This window comes from Phyllostomus hastatus, unplaced genomic scaffold (assembly GCF_019186645.2).
Source record: "Phyllostomus hastatus isolate PE091 unplaced genomic scaffold, TTU_PhHast_1.1 phas_scaffold_93, whole genome shotgun sequence".
Taxonomy (NCBI): Eukaryota; Metazoa; Chordata; class Mammalia; order Chiroptera; family Phyllostomidae; genus Phyllostomus; species Phyllostomus hastatus.
The window spans coordinates 26,614,808-26,630,076 of NW_025334042.1; the positions used below are offsets into that span (position 1 = coordinate 26,614,808).

Consider the following 15,269-nt stretch of genomic DNA (forward strand, 5'->3'; position numbering starts at 1 on the left):
TTGACTTATAACATTTGACAATATCATGAACATTATCATTATACACCTACAAATTAGTTCTTAATGATTATGATTAAATTTGCAATTGTTGTGATGACTTTACAGATATTTTAACAGGTTGGGAGAGGCTTCCCTGGGAATCACTATCCAGACCCCACAAGAATGTGGCCATTTCTTTGACAGTCCTCTCCACTATTAGTGAGTTCATATGACCTCAAACACTTCAGTGCCTACAAGAAAGAGAAATAGTACAGAATATAGTTCTTGTTATTGCTGGGACAATACTTGAACCCAGGTTATTGGCTACATAATCTTGGGTAGATGAGTCTCAAGTATTTGTCTTATTTTCTTGATCCTGATGGGCAAGGGCTTGCAGTGGGAGAGCAGTCTTTATTTTTTTTAGGTGAAGTCAGTAACATGACCTCTTTATGGTCTCCTCTCACTTTCCTACTGGAGACCTGGAGTTGTGCTATGGAATGGGGAATAAAGAGTGCTGCTAGAGAAGACTTGTCTTTCCAAAAGCCTAACAATGAATATTTTGCTTCAGATTTCTGGAGTCAATTATATTTTCATATGATTCAATATGAGCTTATATACAATACAGTACTTCCTCAGTGTGAGCAGTGGTGCTGTAATGAGAAACTGTCAGGGTGATATACCTTTTTCATTGAACAGAGTACCCCAGAATAAAAGTGAACCTCAGAGTTAATCTCCATGACCTTTCTTACATAGCAATATAATTTGCCCGGGGTAAAAAGGGTGGCTTTAACAACTGTTATAGTGGAGAATTTTTTATCCTATTGAAAAATATATTCCATTTTGAAACAGTTATTGACATTAACAGACATTGGCTCTCTCAGGAAACGAGGTAGATAGAATTATTTCTATTTTGTTTTACAGGTTATAGACCTTGAAGTTCCAAGATAGAAAGCAATTTGCCCATTTCCATGAATGCAAACCCAAGAATCATACTTAAGCTCTTATTTCAAATAACAACACACTGATTCTCATGACACGATTAAAGATTAAAAAACTAAATATTTTAGTCTTCATGGTAGTAATTACCAGTGATCCAGCCCTTAAGTGAAAATCCAATTTAATTAATAGTTGGAAGGAATTCGTTACTAAAATAACTTCTCAGTATAGGCTCTAATTGCCTTGTTCAGCAGTACCTTGTTCATCAATGTTATTCTTTAATTACCTAATGTAATAACTGTAAATGATTTGGGAAAAGAGTCCAAATGGTTTATATTTTGTACTACTTTTTACCCTTCACTGAAATCGGAGAGTACATTATTGGTTGTTGCTACGGTACATGTGTTCGCCATGTATTTGGAAAAAAATATATGGATGAATGGAAAAAAATATATGGGTGAATGCCACAATACTGAAATAAGAACATTTTGGAAAAACAATTGTATAAAAATCCTCTAAACATATAAAAAACTTGGCCTATGAGAGCAAATTAAAACCAGTTGTGCAATCTCTGCCTTTCAAAACAGTTGGCAAATAGAAGATCATTGCTCCAAATAATTGGGAAAACCTTGCTCAAGTGAAAACTAGTTTTGCTGCTTTTAACGGTCATCAAAAGAAAGTGTGTGGAATTTGATTGGCATTTCTCATGAATCAAATTGTAGTACCCATCTGCAGATAGGCAGTTGCTAAAAATATGGAATGATCTAAATACAATTCAATGAACCACCTGTTTTGTTAAGTTCCTTACTAGGTTCAAATTGCAATTTCTTACCAGGTTCTTTTCCAAGTTAAAAAATATATAAGTGCTTCCTTCAGAGCCTTTAGGCAAAGCTCTAATATTTTTATTCTTTGAACAGAAAGTCCTCCGCAATGGAGCAGATAACAGGAAAATTGGTGGAAGTAAAATACTTTTAACTCCTTCACTGATTAATACAGGGAAATCAGTTTGAGGACAAATTATTTGCCATTTATTCTTGAACTTAGTACTTTGAATCATAAAGAATTTGCTGAAGAAAAGGCCTCTGAGTTATAAAGGCAATAGTTGCAGCCTCACAAGGAGATGTCGATGGCCTCTGGATAGAACTATACTCACTTCTCACATGGGATTGCAGGTTGGACCTGTGTGCAGTTTTATTGAAACATTATTTTAGGAGCACCTCATAGTCAGGTTTTGATGAGTACAAAAATTTCCAAGGTATAAATATTTTCAATATTCTTGGGAAGAGTGTCACATTATTTCAAAGTGGTTTCCTAGGTGGATTTAGATAAGTAACAAGTTGCCTCATGTCTATTTGTATCTTTTAGCAAGATGCTATCACATTTCCCATCTTCAGCATGCTTTTTAAACAGGCAGAAAGCTATTTTTCATGGGTTCATTTACTGACATTTCAAAACCAGTGTCTTTGCAACTTATAAGTACAGCTGAAATTCTTTCTGGGAAGGCAGACAAAGCTGGAATCTTAGTATACTTTGGAAAGAAGCAGTTGTAGTTATATTTAGAAAGCAGGCACTGGTAGAATTAAATATACCAGAGTATCTATAGGCCACTAGAAAAGCATGCAAGATATAGATGAATTCTGAATATGATGTGTGTGAGTGTGAATATATGTGTCTGAATATATATATAATCTTTATTTCAACACTATAATTTCAGTATAGATAATGAAATTATTTTCAAGCTTCATAAAATGTATAACATATTATCACATTACATAACCAGGAGTGCATAGACAGTTCACTTTTTAGCACCAAAATGAAATTATGTAACTATCTCAGACAAGTCCCAACTACCATTACTTAATGTTAGAGGGGGGAAAAGGGGATTAGTAAAGAGTTTATGGGAGGAAATACAAGTGTTTTACCACATTTGTTAGAAAAATGTTTATTTGTACAGATATGTATTGAGTGCTTGCTATGTTTCACATAATTTTTTAGGTTTTGGAACTTTAAAAATAGAAAAGGCTTTGTTACATTTTGAAGAGACATAGATCTAGTAATAATTATGAATGTAAAGAGAACTTTGATTATAATTGCCACAATCATTTAAATGGATTTGTGATTATTCAGTTAAAAATTAAAATAATTTAAAATATGTGTGTTTTTATTAAAGATTTTGTTTATTTTTGGAGAGGGGAAGGGATGGAGGAAGAGAAACATCGATGTGTGGTTGACTCTCGAGCACTCCCTACTGGGCACCTGGCCCACAACCAGGCATGTGTCCTAATTGGGAATCAAAACAGCAGCCCTTTGGTTTGCAGGCCCACACTCAATCCACTGAGCTACACCAGCCATGGCTGAAATGTGTTTTTTATTTACAATGAATTCAAAGCAATGATTTTAAAATTATCTTGAAATAATTTTAAGATATTTAAAATTAAGAAATGGAAGTGAAATCTTTCACCAAAACCATGCTTATCATTGTATTTATAATCAGTAATTCATATTTACTTTTGAATTGGTTCTTCAGAGAAATATACTTTCTATGTAGAAATTTGCAAGGATTTAGATGTAGATAAATGTATATTTATATATTCTGAAGTGAGATGAGTACTTTTGATGTCAAGCACAAAGAGTACAACCACCCCACCTGTCTAGCTGCTTTTACTGCACAGCTTCAGCCTCACTGTTCTGTCACTTGAACCTGCTGAACTTTGTCCCATCACTGGGCTTTTCAGTCACTGCCACTTCTGTTTGGAATGTTGTCTCAGAGTTTTCCATGGCTACCTCCTCATTATTCTAGCCTCAGCCTCCCCACGGCACCCTCTGCTGTCGTCTCCTTGTCTTACTATTTTTTGTATTTTTGAAGTTTTAAATTAAACATATTTGGGTGACAATGGTTAATAAGATTATATAGATTTCAAATGTACAACTGATATGTCATCTCTGTATTGCATTGTATGCCTATCACCCGAAGTAAAATCTTCTTCCTTCACTATATATTTTCTCCATTTTACCTATTGCCACATGGCATACTATATTTATTGTCTTTTTCCATATAAGTGTAAATTCTTTGAAGACAGATTTTTGTCATGTTTACCTCTGCATATCTATCCCCTAGAACTGTGCTGGGAACATAATATAGGTATCCATTAAATAATTGTCAATTATTTTACAGGGTTTATAAAAATTGGTATATGATAATTAGATTGTTGCGTAATATGATTATTATATGATATATAATAATCCAGTGTAATGGATAAAGGCATAAAATGTAGAGCTAGCTTATATGGGTTCCTATCTTCATTCTGTCACTTACTAGATATAAGACTTGGGCAAATTACTTAACCTCTGTTCCTCATGTGTCTTACCTGTAAAGTGAGGATAACAATATAACTTCAAAGAGTTATTGTTAGGTTAAATTATTTATACTAAATTAAAAATATGTGTATATGTATAAATGATGTCTTCTGTACATATTGGAGTTAATTATTATAAATGCCTACTCTTGATGATTTGGCCTTATCAAATTAGGAAAGGGGATCTATCTACAAAAGCAGCTGTTTTGAGGGCTTCTTTCCACTTTCTTGACAACCAACAGATGCAAGCCTGTCTTACTTTGTACTGTGATGGTTAAAACATCCCTCATGTTGGCCTTCCCATAGCCGCACAGTATTATTTAATCTTCTAAAGTTATTGCCTTGACTGCCCTCCCTCCTCCTACTTCTCTTCAAACAGAAGAATTCAACAATGGAATCCTCCTCACAATACGTTAAAGTGCCAAGGTAAAATACAAAATCAATTAAATGGAAATGTAGATATCAAGGTATTAAAAAGTTATCTTTAAGCTTTCCATTTTAATTTAACATAAAGAGAATCTTAACAGTAGCAAGAGAAAAGCAGTTACCTACAGGGGAGTTCCCATAAGGCTGTCAGCCGATTTCTCAAAAGAAACTTTGCAGTCTAGAAGGGATTGGCAAGAAATATTCAAAGTCATGAAAAGCAGGGACCTATAGCCAAGATTGCTCTACCCAGCAAAGCTTTCATTTAGAACTGAAGGAAAGATAGTGCTTCCCAGACAAGAAAAAAAGGAGTTCATCATCACCAAACCATTATTATATGAAATGTTAAAGATACTTATTTAAGAAAAAGATCAAAACTATGAACAATAAAATGGCAGAAATACAAAGCTATCAACAATTGAATCTAAAAAGCAAGCAAACAAAAACAAAGACAGAATCATTGATTCAGAGAGCATTTTGGTGGTTGCCAGAAGGGAGGGGAGTGTGGGGGAGTGGGTGAAGAGATGAGGGGACTAGGAAGTACAAATAGGTAGTTACAGAATAGCCATGGGGATGTAGAGTACAGTAAAGGAAATGGAGTAGCCAAAGAACTTATACACATGACCCATGGGCATGTACGACGGTGTGGGGATTGCCTGAGGGACTGGTGAAGATGCTGGCTGGAGGGGGTCAAAGGTGGAAAAATCAGGACAGCTGTAATAGCATAATCAATAAAATATGATTTTAAAAAGTATAAATTTTTACTTATTAGTGCAGTACTACTGGGATTGGTCGCCTACATTCACATCTGAAGAAGACGCTCAATTTCAGTTAAAGGTTAATGATGAGGATGTAACTTTCTTTCTTTGTCACTCAAGTTTATGGACTTGATTAAGATGTCTTGCATGCAAGAGTCTCCATATTCTAGCTCCAGCCCATGTGTCCAAATTTGTAGCCTTCTGTTCAGCACCAGCTGAGTGTACAGAGTAGAAAATGAAAGCTTTTCATGATTCAACAAGTATTTACTGTGTACTATGCCTGCCATGTGTCAGGTACTATATTAAGCAATGGAAACTCAGGCTAGATCTCTGCTTGCATGATGCCCCCTTTCTAGTGAGGGAGAATAATTATAAACAGTAAAGAAATATGTAAATACAACATATAATAAGTTCTCTGAAGAAACCCAACAGTAATATACTATAAAGAAGAATATATTTTCAGGAGTAGGTGTAGGGATGTTGTTAGCTAGATAGCTGGTCAAGGAAAACCTTTCTGCATAGCTGCTCTGTAAGCTGAGACTTGAAGGATGAGAGCCAGCCAGGAGGAGAGGGGTGAGACAGGGGCATGGGGTCAAGTGTGGGAACTAGAATGTTTTAAGCAGAGGGAACAGCACAGATGAAGGAAGCTATCCCTAGTTATTCCTGAATCTACCTATTACTTACTTCTACCTCCATGTGCACCGTTTCTAATCCTTCTTGAGTTTCTTTAGAAGCAACTAGGCAAATAGAAATATTTAGTTTTTTCTTCCTTTGTTACACAAGTGGTAGCGAACTATACATCCTGTTTTACAATGGTATATTTTGGTTTAATAATTGTGTTGGAGGTCTTTCTGTATTGTTACATAGTGTTTATTCTTTTTTGTTTATAATCACAAGATATCCTAGTGTTATTAAAACCAGTGCTGTAGTTAATATGCCTGTAAATGTTATTTCACTTGTGTGCAAATGGATGAATCTATGTGTATCATGTGTATCTAAAGGATGAATTCTCAGAAGGGGATTGCTGTGCCAAAGGACAAATACATTTCTAATTGTGGTATTATCAAGTGCTTTGCATTGTGATTGTGCTGATTTACTTTTTCAACAGCAATGGATGAGATTGCCCATTTTTCCAGACACACATTTGAAGTATGTTATCAAATGTAAATTTTTCTAGTCTCATGGGTGAAAATAGTTTCTCAGTTTAGCACTAATTTTTGTTCTTCCTGAGGGAAGTTTAACTTTTTTAAGAGTATTGAGTCATGATTCAAATGACATTTCCTACTTTAAAATTATGAAAGAATTGTCTCATGTTACCTTGCAGTGCTGTTGTGGTTTTATTTCAGAAGTTTTACATCAGTGGGGTGGTGGGGGAAGTAGAAGAGGGTAAGGGGGGGACAAATGTGATGGAAGGAGAAAACTTTGGTTGGTGAACACACAATAAAATACATGGATGATGTATTATGGAATTGTATACTTCAAACCTATATAATTTTATTAACCAATGTCACCCCAATAAATGCAATACATTTTTTTAAAGTTTATATCATTGATCCTTTAGAACTTATTCTGTGGCTTGTATCTAAATTATTTTTTCCAGATGTCTACTTGTTGCAGTGCTATTAATTGTAAGTCCTGTATGATTTAAAATTTATTGTTTGCCTTTTTGGTCTTCATGTGCCAGCTTTTGAGTATTTCACTAATATGGCTTTATACTATTTTAATATCTTGTAGTCCTAGTCCTATCTCATTGTTTTCTTAAAATTATCTGGTGTTTTTATTTATTTATTTTTCATATGAACTTTACAAGCAATTTACATATTAAAAATCTGTTGGTATTTTATTGAAATTGAGATCTCATGTTTAGAGATTCATCTGGGGATGCCTACTATTCAAGAATGAGGCAAGTGATACCGGTTGTTTTCCTTTGCAGTTCTCTTGTACCTTAACATTTTGCAGAGACTTTTAAAATTCTTATTTTATTTTTTTTTCTTTTTAAATTTTATTTTAATTATTGTTCAAGTACAATTTTCTATCTTTTTTACTCCCATCCCAGCCCTAAAATTCTTTTATTCCTGGGCTTTTAACACTTTTATTTGTGAATAAATATCTTTTAGTTGTTTTTTATATGTGAAAACTGTTGAAACCTGTGTATTTTATTTCACTGAATTAACTTAGTGTTCACAGTAGTTTTTCATTTAGTTTGTATTTCTTGTTATGTACCAGTATCATTTATGAAGGTGACACTTTTTGTATCGCATGTTTTTATATTCCTAATCTTTTTTATCTACTTCTGCTTCATATAGGTGATACTGGGTACCCTTGTATTTCTGATCTAAGTGGGAATGACTTGCCTGTGCCTTGGCTTTTCATGGTACTGTCTTTGGGCTACGATATAATTTATCTTGTTCAGGAAGCATCAATATAACTATATTTTATTGATATTTTTAAAACAAAGTTGTTTATTGACTGTTTCAAAAGCCATGTGGTTTTCTATTCACATAAGTGACTGTAATGAATTTTATTAGTATGTCCCAATACTGAATCAAACTTACATTGTTATGATAAACTCCGTCTCATCATGTACTATTCTTTCCATGTGTTGCTAAATTTTCTTTGCTAATATAATTTAGGACTTTCATCTTGATATTCACATATGAGCTTGTCACAGTATATGTTGAATTTTGGTGCTGTCTTTATCATGTTTTGCTGTAACTTGACACTAGTTTCATAAAAATGACTTGAATGTTTTGTAAATATTTTGGAACAGGTCAGATAGCAGTGGAATAACCTGCTTTTTCAAGGTTTGGTGGAATTTCTCTGTGGAATTATCAAGGCCAGGAGGTTTTGTGATATGACTTTTATATTATTTGGTAGAAAAGGGGTCTTTTAGATTTTTAACATTTCTGGAGATTTTTTGGTAAATTATATTTTCCCAGAAAATCATCTCTATCCTAAATTGTTTCTCACTGTTTTTTTATGCTCTTCTCAAGCAATGGCATCTTGTAACGTTTTTGTCCCAACTGTCCTCCCATCACTGTCACCATAATTCAAGTTTTGTTATCTCCCTTCTGGGTTATCTCCCTCTGTCTTACAACCGTTGGAATTTTTTTTTCTCTGCAACCATCCATCACACACAATGTTATTAGATTAAATTTCATACCCTATAGTCTTACTCATTAATTCAGTGTTATCCAACATCTGGTACACGACAGGCATGAGAGGCATGAAGAAAAGAGTGCAGGCAAAGCTCTATTCTCACAGAGCTTCTATTTTAGCGAGTAGCACCAGACAGGGAACAAATGAAATATATCCAGTAGTGATAAATACTATGAAGAAAAATGAAACCAGGTAAAAGAGACAGAGATAGGATGTTGGGAGCCATTTTATATAGGGTGACGAATGTTGAACAGAGATATGAAACATGTGATAGAGCCACCAGAGAGAAGAGCTTGAGGCAGAAGGTTTAATAAGTACAAAGGTGTTGATGTGAGAGTGTATTTGTCACTCTGAGGAATAGCAGAGATACTAGAAGTGCAGCTCTAGGTACAAGTGGGAGAAAAGTCAGAACTGCAGGTCGGTCATCTGTGTGTTTGGAGGGATGGATGCTGAAAGGCAGTGGACAAATCACACAGGACATTGTAGACCATTGTAAGAACTTTTGATTTTACGGAGTGACATGAAAAATCATTAGAATGTTTTTTTTTCCCCAGGGGGCGACATGGTACAGATTTAGGAGAAATTACTGTGACTCTTCTGTAGAGGCCAGACTATATAAAGGGCTATCGGTTTAGCTTGAGGAGGAGATCATGGATGTAGTGGTAAAATTTGGAAGAAGTGGTTGGTTTTCAGTTATATTTTAAAGGTTAAACAGTCAGGATTTGAAGGTGGAATGAATGTGGGATGTGAAAGAAAGAGCCATACTCGATTTATCTCTAAGGATTTTGGGGCTGAGAAATCTAAATAATAATGGTCATTTACTGAAAAAGAGAGCTTTGCAGGAACAATAGGTTTGAACCAGAAATCAAGAATTTGGCTTTGGACATGTTAAGCTTGTGAATGCTACTAGCTTTCTAAGTGGTGGAGATATAGAATAGTGAGTTGGATATTGGAGTCTGGAATTCAGAAGACAGGTTTTTGTAAAAACTTTGCAATGGCTCCCTGTTGCTTAGAAATTCTAAATTGTTAGCATTACATTTAACGTCTCTCTTTTTCTGACCTTTTATGTCTTGTCTCACACTACTACTATTCATAGACCAGGCCAAGCAGGTTTTCTTATTCCTAGAATGTGCTAGACATTTTTACCATTTTGACGCTGTTGCCTGTGCCATTCTTTATGCCTGGAATGCCTGCAGTATCAACTCTGCCCCTTAGAATACCATCCAGTGTCCAGGGTTTATGACTTTGTACGAGAGCTGAGAGAGAAAGGTGAGCCACGGAAAGGAAACTTTATGTTCAGTTGATGACGCTCATGAACAGACTCCTGGCTGTCTTGCTTCTGTGTGCTCATTTTAACCTATGGCACAGTGTACTTTTTCTTAGTGATAAAAAGTAAATTTTTATTTTTTTTAAATTTTCAGATGGGAACATTTAAAGCACATGATGGTGAATATTTCTTAGAACCTATAATGAAGGCAGACGGGAGTGAACACGAAGATGACCATAACAAGCCGCACCTTATATACAGACAGGAGTTAAAGAGGAACTATTTTCTGCATTCTCATAAGCCTTGTGACATTTCAGGTAAACAATGAAGTAAAAGTATTTGGGTTAAAAATAAGATACTATTTAACTCTTTTTATAGATTAGAATTTATGTATTTTCTTTTAAATATTGAAGTATCTGATATATATTAACAAATTTCTTGACTCACTAGAAATCATCTACTGTCTATTTGCAATTTTGTTGTAGCAGACTGAATTTAAATAAAAAACAGCATTCAGTATAGGATTTGTAGCAAATAACAATGAAAAGTCTTCAATGTGTTAGTCATACTAGTATGATTTAATTTTTCTTAGACTTTTAAGATAATTAAAATAGAACCTAAGTAACAATAACATGTTCAATTTTGCATGCTTTTAACTTTATGTACAGGAAACATTGTGTATAGTTTTCTGTGATTTATCTAGTTTGCTGTGCTTGGTGACTGAGGTTCATCTACTTGGTGCATGTAGCAGCCATTCATTCATTTCCACTGCTGTACAATATTTGGGCATATCACAGTTCATATCTCCATTTTCCTGTTGAACTTCTGGGTTGCATGCAGTTCTCTATTATAAACAATACTGCTATGAATATTCTTGTCCCCATCTCCTGTGTCTGAGAGTTTATCCAGAGTATACGCATGGATACTAGGTAATTCCACATTGTTTTTGCAAAGTGGTTTTCATCATTTTCCCTCTAAAATTCAGACTGTTGAAGACTTGTAATTGATTAGAACCTAGGAATCATAGATATCTTTAAAGCACAAATCCACTGCTAGTGAAATATTTGTACACCGCACAGAAGTCGTGTTAAGAGTTGCGGCCATGTAGGTACATGAATCTTCACCATATCATTGTGTGCCATCCTGTGAAGAATGGTGAAAGGCACCTTCAGTTATCATCAAAGTACAAAATCTACACAAAAGAGCAGGATTAGAAAGGATTTATTTGAGAGTTTAGGTGTCCATAAACCATAGTTCCAAGCTCTGACATGCCATCTGTTTTGGGATATAATGATATGTAGGCCTTTGAAGGTTTTCCCTGGGAGTGCACTTCTTAACCTTTGCTATTATAAGAGTGCCGTTTTGGAGTGGTTCTCACTGTGTCCAAGGCCGTGTTTTAAATCTATTGACATAATAGATGCCTTTCTTATGCTTTTAATATGAGCATAAGGGTTTCATTTTTATGGCTTCAAAGAAAACACAAATGGGTACAGCTTCACAATAGAATTCTACAGAAGGCAGCTTATGCTTGTTCTGATCTACCATTCAGTAGCAGCTTGTTTAATGAATTGTTTAGCTTCTTAAGAAGAAAACCACCAAGTAGACACTCTGAATGCATAAATGTTTCACATAATGATATGCAGGGTTTTGCATTCACAGTCAGTGTTCATTATCAGAAAGAAAATGGTTGAAGGGAAGCCAGACTCTTTTGTTTAAATTTTTTTTATCCTGAAGACTTTTTACAAAAACTATAAATAAAGAACAAATAGAAAGCATTAGTTTAGTTTTCTTTTATTCACAATATATTTTTCATAACATTTATCTACTAAAATGTTAAAGGGTCCTTCTTTTCAATGCTTAAACTTCCTCAGTTTTTAGATACAATTACCATACATATTTTTAATCATTAAAAGCAATCAACTAATGGCCTAAGTAACTAGTTGCTAATCATCATTTTGCTAATAAAAATAGTTTTGAATGTATTTCATAAAATATTATCAAAGGCCTTTTCTCTCTCCCAATTCACACATTGTTGGTAAGAAATACTTGCAGGATCTTACATATTCTATAGGCAAAGCTTCCTCAGGAAATTTCTTCAAATAGGTGGGCTTAAAGATATAGCAAATGAACCAAAATGATTAATTGGAGGAGCCATTAAAAATATATCTGATGGTTTTATTATGACCCTAGAATGTCTTAATTCATAGTGGCTTCAGCTTTGATGAATTAGGTTAAATTATTTTCAACATCAGATTCCACCATGTGCCTGGAGGCCATACAAGTTATATCTGGTATCCCTACCTAGCTGTTGAGGATGCCAGGCTCCCACAAAGACCCAGATGTATTCTAAGTAACCTGCAGTAGAAATGGCCAAACACACATACAACCTAAAAAATCAACAAAAAAACCCATACACACACTAACAAAATTAAGAACCAAGGGGAGGGAAGCCCTGAAAAAAGAAAGTCGGGTATGAAAACATCTCTGGGTTGTAAGTGAAGGTTTGCTATTGGTTATCCTCCGAGAGCAGGTTAGAGCTTCTCTGTGTTCCTCAGGAGACCCAGTGAGCTGTGCTCTGTCTCATCCAGTGCCACTCGGTCCCTCCCATCTTTGTCATGGGGCAGGATTGTAGACTGTCTGCAGAGCAGTGAAGAAGAGGACTTGCTGTGAGTGAAAATGAAATGTCTCTGAATGTGTTTGAAATGATCTTGGCCAGCTTTCGAATTTCTGTGCTTTTTCTAGTTAAAAAAACCATTTATTCATTCTTAAAGTCTTTTTGTCCCTAATATATGTAAAGGATGTATTGGGTAAATCAAAGCTTTCTTACAGGAGGTTCTCAAAGCCCAGTGAGTATAAAAAAACCCACAAATACAGAAATTTGATAAAACCAAGCTAAGACAGCCCTAGCTGTGTTAGGAACAATAGGGTAAGTAGCTCAAGGGGCAGAGCAACACACTGCCCAGGATTTTTTTTACCAAGGGGGTGATATTTAAACCATTTAATCTCCAATAGGAAGGATTTGTAGGCCTTTTCTAAGCAAAAGGGAAAGGGGGGAAGGCTTATATAAAATGTGTGCAGGAGTTGTTTTGATGAAGTATGGTAAGGTGGCAGACATGGAGATAACTGCCTTGGAAGGAACTTGGTACTTATGGTTCCCAAGAAAAGCGCACATACCACGTCACTCAGGGCCACATGGGGCAGCATCTGGGTTGGTTAGGAGGCGGGAGGAGTGAGGGGAAAGGATGGACAAAAGGCAGTGTTACCACAGTGGTGGGAAGTTGTTAGGTGGGATGCCCTGTTGGACAAGAAGTAAAACACAGATATTGGGTTTCTGTGGTTGGAGGGTAGGTAATATCATTTTAGTGTGCCCACGAAAGCTGGACTGAGGGAGGAGAGGGAAACAACTTTGGCTGATAGTTTGGGCCTGTGATTAATGGATGACAAATCAATTGCAAAATCTGTAAGAGTTAGCTGGAACAGATCTGTAGGTGAACGGGAATAGTATTTATATCTTTAAAGTCCTGATATGTGTAGGGAAGAGTGGGGGGTGGGCAGGGGAAGATGAGGCTGTGAAGACACACAAAGGCAGATGTCAAAGGACGTTAAGGATTTTGTAGGCTACCCGGTAGGCACTGGGGAATCAAAGAAGTTTTCAGAGATATCATATGATCTCTTACTGTTGTATTACTTAGCTGTCAGTTTTATTTTTTTAAAGATAGTTTTGGAGTTGAATGAGATGAGAGTAAAGGCCAGGGAGACTGAGTCAAAGGAAGCAGCTATCTTGTCAACAAAGGATTTCAATCTCAAACAAGTAAAGTGCAGGCACACAAAGAAGTAAATTGAAGATAATTTCCTTAAAGCTTTTATGTCAACTTAGAGATGGTAAAGATTTCTTTTGTGAGTAATCTGTTGGATATTTCTGTGAATGCATGAGAATTGTCTTTTTAATAAAATTGTACTCATATATAAATCATTTCCCTGTCTACAAAAGATGATTTAATCAGCATCTGTTTTGGGAAATCTGACGTCTTTAATGTTGGCAGAGGTCACATTTCACTTAGGAAGCTGGAGTCAGGGAAGAGTGTTCTACCTCTGGCTCGGTTACTGATTTTTGAGACCTTAGCTTCTCTGTCTTAATTATAGCATGGGTAGTGGGTAGTTAATGGATTTAATGTTTCCTATATAAATGTCACATTTAGGGGTTTCTAAATTAGATACCTTACAGCTACAGGGACCAGACAGTTACCAGAAATGAGTGAAGTGAGGAGTCGTTAGGATGTCCAGGTAGCCATGGGTCAATGGCATGTGCATGCTTCTTGCAAAAGGTGTATTGGAAAGACAGGGTCAATATTACCAGATCTTTTGAATGCAATCTCTTACTTAGTGATCTGTAAGTTCCCTGGCACTTACAATATTTTATAAATTTGTGGGCAGAGGGGGTTATGCCATCAATTAATCTAGAAGCAGAGGATTATAAATAAGGCCATGACCAAGACCAGTATTTTCAACCAATAACTTGTTTAATGGTGTTTTTCAGTCAGCTCAACTTCTAAATACATGCAGAAATGACACTAGAGATTCCACTCTTTTGCACACCCTTTGTTAAAACCACTCTCTCAATGATCACTTATGACCTACTTGCCAAAAGCAGTAATCTGTCTTACTGTTACTTCACTTTAGGGGAAGATTTCTCACTATGGATCAACTTCTCCTAATTGAATTTTCCTTTCTTTGGCTTCTCTGACATACTTTGCTTCCAACTTTGCTGCTTTTCTTTCTTACTATTTTTTTTCTATTTCTCTTCCTGGTTGTTATTACTGCTTTTCCATCTTCTAAGCACTTTTTAAAGTCTTCTTCTTGGCCACCATTTTTTATATAGTCCTCATTATTTATGTTTTTTACTTCCCTAATTTAACTGCAAATTTAAATGACACATTTTTTAAATGATTTAAATTTAGCTTGTTTTGAGATTAGAGCTCAGGTCCAAAACTGTCTGGTACTCACATTTCTTGGATGTCCCTGTGGCATCCTATAGTCAACACATCTAATCTGAAACCATTGTCTCTCTCCTCCACCACCCTCTTCATCCATACCCCCCAAAAGAATCAAGTGTCCAACTTGATTCTTTTTTTCTTTCAGAGTCCAAATTATTGTCTAAATCAAGCTTCTGCTATATAAGAAGTGTTAATTAAAAAAAATCCTACTCTATTAACTAGAGAAAACTGATTTAGATTTGAATAACAGACTTGCCTCAACTATTCAGGTCTATCCTTTTTGCTTTATTTATTAATCAGTGTTCTAAAGTGCATGAGAATAGTTTATTTTCTTAAGGAGCAATTTTCAGTCTTATTGTATTAGTTAAATTAAGTTAAATTTTGTCCCAAACCAAAG

General features: G+C 35.3%; 1 protein-coding gene across 1 annotated transcript in view; it reads left to right on the forward strand.

Annotated features, from left to right (window-relative positions):
• The window catches only part of ADAMTS20 (ADAM metallopeptidase with thrombospondin type 1 motif 20), a 165,405-nt gene that overhangs the window by 17,208 nt on the left and 132,928 nt on the right, over positions 1 to 15,269 (forward strand). Inside the window, exon 3 of the mRNA XM_045829562.1 lies at positions 10,033 to 10,195. Within this exon, the coding sequence (XP_045685518.1) occupies positions 10,033 to 10,195 (163 nt within the window). The remainder of the gene's footprint in view (positions 1 to 10,032; positions 10,196 to 15,269) is intronic.